General features: G+C 32.8%; 1 protein-coding gene across 2 annotated transcripts; it reads left to right on the top strand.

Moving 5' to 3' along the window:
• Nucleotides 1–354: 354 nt before the first annotated feature.
• On the top strand, nucleotides 355–10,081 carry LOC126733653 (sphingolipid delta(4)-desaturase DES1). 2 transcript variants are annotated; one of them, XM_050437045.1, is made up of 6 exons: nucleotides 355–569; nucleotides 4,588–4,764; nucleotides 4,829–4,968; nucleotides 5,021–5,234; nucleotides 5,290–5,501; nucleotides 9,705–10,081. In XM_050437045.1, the coding sequence occupies exons 1-6, from the start codon at nucleotides 488–490 to the stop codon at nucleotides 9,843–9,845; spliced, it is 966 nt and encodes a 321-aa protein (XP_050293002.1). In that variant the 5' UTR covers nucleotides 355–487; the 3' UTR covers nucleotides 9,846–10,081. The 2 variants fall into 2 exon arrangements, with proteins under 2 accessions (XP_050293002.1, XP_050293003.1); XM_050437046.1 differs by lacking the exon at nucleotides 355–569 and adding an exon at nucleotides 769–907.
• The last annotated feature ends 308 nt before the right edge of the window (nucleotides 10,082–10,389 follow it).

The following is a 10,389-nucleotide window of genomic DNA, read 5'->3' as shown; positions in this document are numbered from 1 at the left end:
AGATATGTAAAATAAAGCTGAAGAGTTTTATTAGTATCCTGATCAATATCTGATCCACATCTAACCAAAAAGAACCTATTTTCTATCAGTTACTATTTTAACTAGCCATTTGCTTTTAATGTGGCGATTATATAATAAAACTATAAGATTTATTAATAATTGAAATTTGATTTTCCCGCCCTAATTTGGGTACCCACGTCTTTCTAGCATTTTGATTGGTTACTCTCAAGTTAGTTATAATAGTCTCCGTTGACAAGAGAGAGGACGCTAGCAGATTTGTCAAAAAAATGTGTATGCAACCACCATTCTCCTGTATAGTTTTGTGTATGTTGTCAAAGTTTTTGCTGTGTTGTCACTGTCAGTGTCAAAAGTTGTTTATTTAAAAAATTTGGCAGTAGTGATCCTCCCGCAATGAGCCGAATTTTATAAGAAATTCCCATAATTTCCCTTCAGCAATCCTTTACTTTATTTAAATACGGAAAGAAAAATGGGCCAGCATGTTTCTAGAACCGATTTCGAATGGTCCTACACCGAAGAGCCTCACGCAAGCCGGAGGAAAATTATTTTAGGTTAGTCCATACATTCATAGTTTTGGATATTGCTTGAGAATTTGTCACTTTTTCTACAAGTTTTGGTCATAGGATTAAATTTTTGAGTACCTACTTAATTACGTATTTTATGCATCTTCCGCTATGGCATCTAATTTTATAACTTTCATTAATATTCCGGTAATATGAATCATAGTAATAAAGGTTATATGAATATTTTATTTTTATCTATGGCCTCATCTATTATTTTATGATTACATTATAATAATCAATATAATGATTACTAGATGTATAGTAGTCCAAGAAATAGTCACAGACATTGACAAAATAAATTGTAATTATTCTTGGCAGTTCTTGGGGTAGGTATATTAGGTAATAATAACTATAGAACATGCTGCTGTTTTATAGCTAGAAATACTTATTTTCAGATACAATTATTTTTAACTTTTATTTTACATAGATGTGTAAATGCTCTAGTATCATAAAAACATACATGGTAATAAATAATATTTGCAACAAAGATAAATTTAAAAACAGTCTCTCTCCACTTGTTTATTTTACATTATTATAGTTTTAAATTCTCAACATGTTTCTAATTATGCGTTGTGAACAAACCATATAAAACCAACACATAAAGTGCTGGTAAACCTAAAGCTGGAAAAGAACATAATCAAACTTATACCAGTAGGAACTATATATATTAAAAGGTATCATTATAATATAGTTGACAATTTCAACAGAGGTACCACAAGGATCTGTTTTGGATCCACTTTTCCTTCTTTATGTCAATGACATATCCTCAATATTAAGACATGGGCAGTATACCTCTTTTGCTGACAATACCACATTGCTATCGCATGATACAGATGCACAATTTCTACTCAAGAAAATGAATGAGGATTTATGCAGAATCAAGACTTGGTGTGACTATAATTATTTGTCCTTTAATGTAACCAAAATGAGTGTTTCAAATTTTAAGTGTAGACTAGACAATTATCGCTAAAACTTGCTTCTGGTTGCTTTTCAATTAGAACCATTGCCAGTCAACTTAATAAACAAATATTAAAAAGTGCTTATTTCGCCTTAATTGATTCCCACTTCAGGTATGGTATCTGCTTTTGGGGATGTTGCTCAGGTTACTTGTTTCAATCTATCTTTATTTTGCAAAGCGCGCCCTAAGATCCCTCTGCAATATTGGATATAGAGAATCTTGTAAAGCACATTTCATTTCTAAAAAAATGTCTGTTTGCTTAATGCATAAAAATATTTGACAGCAATTACTTCTCAGAATACTATTGTTACTTGCTCTACATTTAAAATAAACCTTCCTGTACCTAGATCTTCTATTATTTACTTTAGTATGAAACTGTTTAACCATCTTCATATTTCCATTAGAATTATTTCAAATTATATTAAATTCAAAAGGAAAGTTAGGAAAATATTACTCAGAGGAGCCTATTATAGTGTGGATGATTATTTATTAGAAAATATTTAACTGTATTGTAATTTCATTCTGTCTCTTACCTTTATAAGTTTCATTATATGTAGTAGATTATTATAATTTAATATGGAAAAGCTTTGTCTATAAGAATTTTGTATTCTTCAGATAACAAAGCACATCTTGACTTTGATTTTCACTTTAATATTCTTCAATATCATAATAGAGTCTTATTCTGATATGAGATTGGTTAAAAAGTTAACGACTATTATACACAACAGTGTGATGCACCAGGGCCAATCTGAGAATGGGCAATGATGGCACCCTATGTGTCTGCCTTGTGGAGTAAAAAGACAAATCCTGACTCAAAGTGCCATCATATTTCTTGTGTATTAAAGATACTGTTTCAAGCATAAAGAGATAGGCCAATGTTAAAAAAAATCTGTAGCTTTGGCTTTATTCATGCACCTAATTGCCCTTTTTTGCAACATAAATAATGTATGCATTAAGTGTTAAGAACAAGAAGTCTATAAACATATGCCATACTGTAAATGGGATTCAATTAATGCTAAATATACCTGTTTAGTTGTACCTTTATCTAAGTCATTGGAGATTATCCTAATTGCAAAGCAGTTTGATGCAAGTCTTCTACCCAGTTATTCAATATGTTCTTGAAATTTTGATTTATTATCTGTTTGAATGCCTTAGAATTAAGTATCTGCTAGTGCCTAACAATTGCTTTTCTAAGTAAACTGGTCCCGAGTCACATTCAAATGAGATAATGTTGGTTTTTGAGATATTAAAACAGAGTTATAATTTGAGGCAGGTCATTATTAAGAGTTTTTGTCGAGATGTGCTCATCCATATCAACAGAACAGTAGCATCATTCATAAACAAAGTAAACACCCCTGAAATTTTTAGGCTCACTTCAAATTCTTTATTAATGTAAATGCACAAAGTAGTACTTACACAAGTCACAATACAAAAGGTACAAAGTACAATGCAAAATCTGTCTGTACTATTTCAAATTATGTTGTTTAAAGTATAAAAGGATTCCTGAACTAGAACTTCTTTAATTTTATTTTTAAACTCAAAATGGTGCAGTTCCTGCGCCTCTAAAGGTATTCTATCGAAAAACTTAATACCCCAATATTCTGAACCACTTTGACACCAAATGTTGGTAAGTAAGAACTAATTTCTGTTTGGACTTGGTATTATAATTGTGAACCTCTGCAGTGGCATCAGCCAGTCTAGTTTTATGGACAAATAGTAAGATTTCAAGTATACAGAGAGAGAAGGCACAGTTAGTATATCAATAGTTTTAAAAGTCTGAAGTATCTATAGTTTAGACTTGCCAATACCCTGATAGCTTTTCTCTGTATTTTAAATATTCGAATTGCTTGGGGTGCATGTCTCCAGGATAATATGGAATAAGACAAGATAAAATGAAGAAGTCCAAAGTATGCTGTTCTTATAGTGGCCTTGGAAGCACAGCTCCATAAGGAACATAGAGCATATAAAGCAAATGTCAGCCTTGCCTACCTGGACATGTATGTCCCACCGCAAAACCTCATCCAGATGAATGCCTAAGAATTTTACATTTTGGTTATGGTTAATAGTATCGGCCATGTTTCTTAGTGAAAACATTATTCTATAAGTCTTGCCTCAGCCTTGTGAGATCATTAATATAAAATAAAATTGGGCCAAGAACCAAACCCTGAGGTACACCATCATTCAAGGTTTGCTGGGTGCACAGACTGAGTTCTATCACTCAAATATGAAAGGAACCATTCCACTGCCTTACTCTTGAAAACATATATCGAACTTATGTAACAATATTTTGTGACTAAATAATGATTCTTGATTTTGTGTATTTCTCCCCTTTCTCAATCTCTCTAGCCTGTATGAGATATTTGCCTTACAAGCATCAAATATAACTTTTCCAGACATTTTTATACTAAAAACCACAGGTGTAATCCAGTTACTGACTCAAAGCTTTTACATTTCTACCACAAAAGCAATAAACTTGATCTGTTCGAAATACTAGACATAAATAAAGCTACACAAAACAACAATCATTACTTAAGTGTTAATGATCAAATACATCATTCTTGTATGCACTTTTTTAACTCACTGTGTTTTGACTCTTCATAGTCTTTTAATATATTGTTCTTGCCCTTTACAATTTTTCCTTTTACTCTGAACCCTGGTACTTTTAGGACCTCTCAACATAGATGTCACCTAGGTTTGACTTCAGTATTTTCTTTATCATCCTAATCAGTCCAATAATTAACTGATTGATGTATCAATTCATTTTTGTCAACATCAGAATATAAAAAATAAATAAATAAAAGATTCTTATTGACATAAACTCAAACCCTACTGTGTGGGACTGTGCCAATTTGAAAAGAGTCTACTAGGTAAATACTAAGTAGTTTTACTAAACTAATAAATTTTAAACTAAATGTAAAATAAACAAGTGGAGTGAGACTGTGTTTTTCAGTTTAAATTAACCTATGACTCTACTGCGAGTATGGACTCTGTCTTCCCTATTTGCTTCTAACTCTGTTTAAAAAATCCTTTATTTATTTGTCTTTCTAGAGAAATATCCCCAAATCAAAAAGCTCTTTGGATATGACCCAAATTTTAAATGGGTAGTCACTGGAATGGTGCTTACACAGTTTTTCCTAATGTACATTTTAAGAGACAGATCGTGGCCAGTATTATTGCTAGTCGGCTATTGCTTGGGAGGTGTCATTAACCATTCCCTAATGTTAGGTAAGGCACATTGCAAACCTATGGTCAGTCAGCTATTTATTTGCTTACTAATTTGTTGTTTTAGCTATACATGAAATATCACACAACTTGGCTTTCGGCCATGCTAGACCTTTACATAATAGGCTATTTGGGTTTTTTGCTAATTTACCTATTGGCATACCAATTTCTATTAGTTTTAAGAAATACCACTTGGAACACCACAGGGTAGGCTATATTTTTGGAAATATTTGCACTTTATTCATTAAATTTCTTGCAGTACCAAGGTGACGATCTAAAAGATACAGACATACCAACCTACCTGGAAGCCAAACTGTTCTGCACAACCTTTGGAAAGTTTATTTGGGTGCTCCTTCAGCCGTTTTTCTACTCATTTAGACCGCTTGTAACTTACCCTAAACCTCCTAGCAAATTTGAGTTTTACAACCTAGTTATTCAGCTTATTTTTGATGCCATTGTGGTGTATCTCTTTGGTAAGATTCTATAAGTATTAGAATATCAAAACATTATTGTTTAATGCTGTTTTAGGATGGAGGATATTAGGTTATTTGATTTTTGGCAGTGTAATGTGTATGGGACTACACCCTGTTGCCGGACACTTTATCTCCGAACACTACATGTTTAAAAAGGGATATGAAACATATAGTTACTATGGACCTTTGAATTTTATTACCTTTAATGTGGGTTATCATAATGAACATCATGATTTTCCTGCAGTGCCTGGCTCTAGATTACCTGAGGTAAGGTTTTGTATATCTGTTTATAAAAATTACTAAGAATGGTAAAGAAGTTTTCAAAAAATGTTTCAGTAATTTATTGATTCCCACAAAGTGCCAACATTATTTATGTGGCAATTACAATTAGTGCCTATCAATAAAATAAAATATTTCTCAACAAAAATTATGATGTAACTCATTTAAGTTTATGAATGAACAGTGTTCTACTCAATTAAACCTAAATAACTAAATTACTTTAATTAATTTATGTCACTGTTTTAAGTGTACAAATTAATAGCACAAATAAGTGTGGTTAAGTGAATTTATTATTCCAGGCAGTTGAGACAGATATTTTCATCAACTGAGTGGAATTATAGAATAAATAGCATTTTTATTCCAGACAATGAACCAACGGCACATCTGCCTGGAATAAAAAGATGATTCATGATTTTCATTTGAAATTTCAGGTATTTAAGCAAACCATCATAGTTTTTAAATTGAATGTGATTAAAAAAAAATTATTACTCCAAGCAGTTAAGCTAAGGATTTACCTCAACTGCCTGGAAATTTAGAATAAAATTACTTTTTTATTCCAGTCAATAAATCAACGGCACAACTGCCCGGAATACAAAAAATCATTCCGTAATTTTTGTGGAATTTTAGCCAGCAAGCCGTCATAATTTCTAAATTCCAAGTAGTTAAACAGATTTAATATTCCAGGTAGTTGAGCCAGGGATTGTCCCTAAGTGCCTGGAATTTTAGGAAAAAAATGTCTTTTATTCCACGTAATGATTAATGGCACAACTACCTGGAATTAAATAAAAAGATCCATAATTTTTATTTGAAATTTTAGGCACTTAAGCTGTCATAGGGTTTTTAAGTGAATTTATTATTGCAGGCAGTTGAGCTACGGAATTACCTCAACTACCTGAAATTCTAGAAAAAATTATCTTTTTATTTCAGGCAATGAATCAGTGGCACAATTGCCTGGAAGTTAAAAAACGATCCATAATTTTTATTTACAATTTTAGGCACTTAAGCCGTCATAGAATTTTGAAATTCCATGTGGTTAAGTGAATTTATTATTCCAGGCAGTTGAGACAAATGTTTATCTGAACTGCTTGGAATTATGGAATAAATAACCTGTTTATTCCAGACAATGAACCAACGGCAAAACTGCCTGGAATTAAAAAAAAATGCAATTAAAAAAAAAGATAAACCGATACATTAAATAGTAATGAAAAGTCACAGATCTCAAATTTATTAAATTAAAGTCAGAGGATTACACGTGTTTCGCCCATACTAGGAATCATCAGATCCACTCCGATTTTACCATTTTGAACTTAATTTCTACCCTTGACTTGTATCATGTTGCTCAATTGACCTCTTCAAAATATTACGATAAATGCAGTATTCCTGCTTAAAGTTGAGGCTGTCTTTATAATAATAATAATAATATCCTTTATTTGCCAACAAAATCGTATACAGGACGACAAAGCAAGGTAGCATACAAAGGAGGATATAGCTCCCATAGGATACATTAATTTTGCTTATCTAGAAATCATAGAGGCAATAGCCTTATATAAACAAAATAACAAAATTCAAAATATCTAATATAAGTTACAATTATTATCTAAAAGTAAAATTATAAAAACATTTAATCTGCAACCAGTGGTAAACAGCTTTTTTAAATATGAATTTGATGGTACGTTTTATTAGCTTAGATCTAAGTTTGATTAAGCATAATTCCATAAGTTATCCAAAGCTATATCTTGAAGATCTGTGATGAAAAACATTATAAATTTCTATAGATCTATTTCATACTTATTGCACCTTTCCAAGTTTTGTCCTTAATTAAATGTCAGGTCATCATCATCATCTTTGCACTGATTATTTCCGGACTAGCGACGATGGCTCTTGCCGGTTTACTGACTTGCTTGCTTGTTGGGTCTAGGCGCCTATCTTTTTTATTCTTTCGGTCGCATCGGAGTGCTTTGTCTGATGAGGCTCTGAGCATGGGATTGACTGCCGGGACGTGGAAAGGTGGGTTATATTTATAGGTTTCTATTTCTTCCTGATTGGTCATTTGGCGGCGTGGATGACACGCCTCGCCAGGGGCGGTTTTCCCTCCATTTTAATAAAAAGTTTTTCAGTTCAGTCACAGTCATTCTCAAGGGCCTTGACCCGTTCTTTAAATTTTGTGTGTTTTTTCTTTATAAACTCCTCTATGGTCTCAATGCGGCAATCTTCTCTGATATCGATGTTTCTTACATATCTCGGAGAGTTTGTGATTAATCTCAAGGTTTTGTTTTGAAATCTCTCGAGTTTATTTAAATTAGTTTTAGTTATGTTTGTTAGCACACATGAGCCCTAGAGGAGTTTGGGCCTTATTACTTGTTTACAGTAATTTGTTGTTAATAGACATTTTATTTTTTTGGCCCTAGAAAGGAGTATAGCCCCTGTATAAGGCCATTGCATTGGTTGAGCTGTCTTTTAATATGAAAATTGAAATTATTTTTATTGTCAAAATATACTCCTAGGTAACGTACCTCGCTCTTCCAGGGGATTTCAGTGCCCAACATCACCAGATTAGGAATGTCGCGATCTACTTTTTTGGTAATTAATATTGCCTCCGTCTTGTCTTCATTGATCTTTATCTTCCATTTTAGTGCCCATGCACAGAGTTTTTCTAGGTGGCTCTGAATGTATGCGTTTAGCTGATCCAGGTATCTGCAGCTGGCGAAAACGCACGTGTCATCGGCGAATAGTGCCAGTTGCGAGTAATCATCATTCTTCGGTATGTCCGTCTGGTATATATTAAATAGAGTTGGTGAAAGTGGGGAACCCTGAGGCACTCCCGCTTTTATTTCTCTATAAGGTAGTGTTTTATTTTCGATCCTTGCTGTGAAGGACCTTCCACTTATAAAACTTTTAATCAATTTTATCATACCGACGGACACACCGAATTTTGACATTTTGAATATCAATCCGCCATGCCACACCCGATCGAAAGCTTTCTCGATATCAAGTGTGATCATGGCGGTTGAATTTCTTGAGTTGAAAGAATCAACTAAGCTCTGTTGTATTCTCGCCAGCTGCATCTCTGTTGAGAGACCCTTCACAAAGCCGTGTTGTTCTTTGGGGATTATTTTCAGTTCTTCTGTTTCCTCTCTCAGCCTGTTTAGTACCGCTTTTTCAAATATTTTACCTATTGTTGGTAACAGGCTGATGGGTCTGTAGCTCTCTGGTTTGGCCAAATTTTTCCCCTGTTTTGGTATCAATACCACTATTGCCCTTTTCCATGCTTCTGGAAAATAGCACAGGTTTAGACATTGGTTGTATATTATTAATAAATCCATTAGTGTGTTATCTGGTAGCATTTTTAACATTTTATTATTAATGTCATCGTACCCTGGTGCTTTTTTATTTAATTGTTGTGCAATGAGGTCTTTTATTTCATGAAGTTTGATTTTTTTAGGGCCTCTAATGTTTTGTGGTGGTATTTCTTCTATTGTTTTATTTGTGTTTTTTACTTTTTCTTCTAGTGTTTGATTTTCAGGACCTGCGTTAATATTGAATTGTTTTTCTAGTGAGTTGTTAAATGCCTCGATTTTTTCTAAGGTTGAGTACGCTAGACTTCTATCTTCTATCTGTATAGGCAGGATATCTGTTTTGGTCTTTCCTCTCAGTATCTTTGAGACTCTCCAATAATTTCTATGATTTTCGTCATCATTATTTAGCTCCTCTAAAAAGTTATTCCATTTTTCATTTCTAAAATCATATACTTCATTTTTTATTCTTTTAGTTAGACTGTTTGCAATTCTTTTTGTTTCTGGGTCTTTGTAAATGTCAGGTCTAGTTACTAGCAAAGTTTCAGCTGAACACATTTTTAAAATTCTTTCATAAACAGTTGCGCAATATGTTATATCAAAACAAACTTATCTTAATAGCTTATCTTAGGTGTAAATTAGGATTAAGATAATGAAAAGAGGATTTCAATAATGATGGTATATTCAGTTTAACATATTTAGCTATTAAAATGATACGGTGCAGATTAACATATTCAGTGCGCCTCAGGGCGTTTATATTTACAGTGGCCTCGAAAAAAAAGAAAATGGCAGTCATTTTAATGTGTTAAAACTTAATTACTATAAGGTACATTGCTGTGGTTTAATACATATTTACGCAAAAATTTATGTACCTTATTAAACAGCAACTTTTTTTTAGGTGAAAAAAATTGCTCCAGAATTCTACGATGACCTCCCCCAGCACCACAGCTGGTCCCAAGTTCTCTATGACTTTGTCATGGATCCAGATGTAGGACCCTATGCCAGAATCAAGCGAAACAAGCGAGGACTTAAAAGCTAAATACCAAAAAACAAATTACACTAAAATAATTTTCGTGATCTATTACGTCGGGTACAATAATCTAATGATTTATATTTTAAGATGTTACAGTGTCTTGACATCATCAAATGCTTACGTTAAGTCTTCAGAGACTTGTCTTTGTATTATAATTCAATGATATACACAAACTTGCTATTTATTGTTATTTAGTTTTTTTTTTGTATAGATGTGAAATAATATATATTTCTATATTTTAACCTTTTGCTTCTATCAGTTCTTAAAACAGCAGTAAAAGTGCGCGTTAAAGGTTGCCTACCGTCTAGGCACGATTTCGGTTCGCTCACGATGCCGCTCACCCAAGTAAAATCGAGTCGGTATTTAGATTATTAACCGGCGAGTCAGCCTAGAAAGCACACACACACCGTTGGCTTCACTAAAATCCGAGGACCGTCAAGGCCTATAAAGTTATAGGTTGAAATATCAAATAAGTAATAAAAATAAGAAAAGTAATAAAGTTATAAGTTATGGTCATATAAATAGCACACTTTTTAATAAAAATAATTAA

Source organism: Anthonomus grandis, chromosome 2 (genome assembly GCF_022605725.1).
Source record: "Anthonomus grandis grandis chromosome 2, icAntGran1.3, whole genome shotgun sequence".
NCBI classification, from domain to species: Eukaryota; Metazoa; Arthropoda; class Insecta; order Coleoptera; family Curculionidae; genus Anthonomus; species Anthonomus grandis.
Note: the sequence above shows the minus strand (reverse complement) of the source record. Positions and strands in the feature narration are given on the sequence as shown.

Coding starts and splice junctions, on each gene's coding strand:
- LOC126733653 (XM_050437045.1), top strand. CDS start 488: ATGGGCCAGCATGTTTCTAGAACCGATTTCGAATGGTCCTACACCGAA. Junction 4,765..4,828: donor TAACCATTCCCTAATGTTAG/GTAAGGCACATT, acceptor TTGTTGTTTTAG/CTATACATGAAATATCACAC. Junction 4,969..5,020: donor ACCACTTGGAACACCACAGG/GTAGGCTATATT, acceptor AATTTCTTGCAG/TACCAAGGTGACGATCTAAA.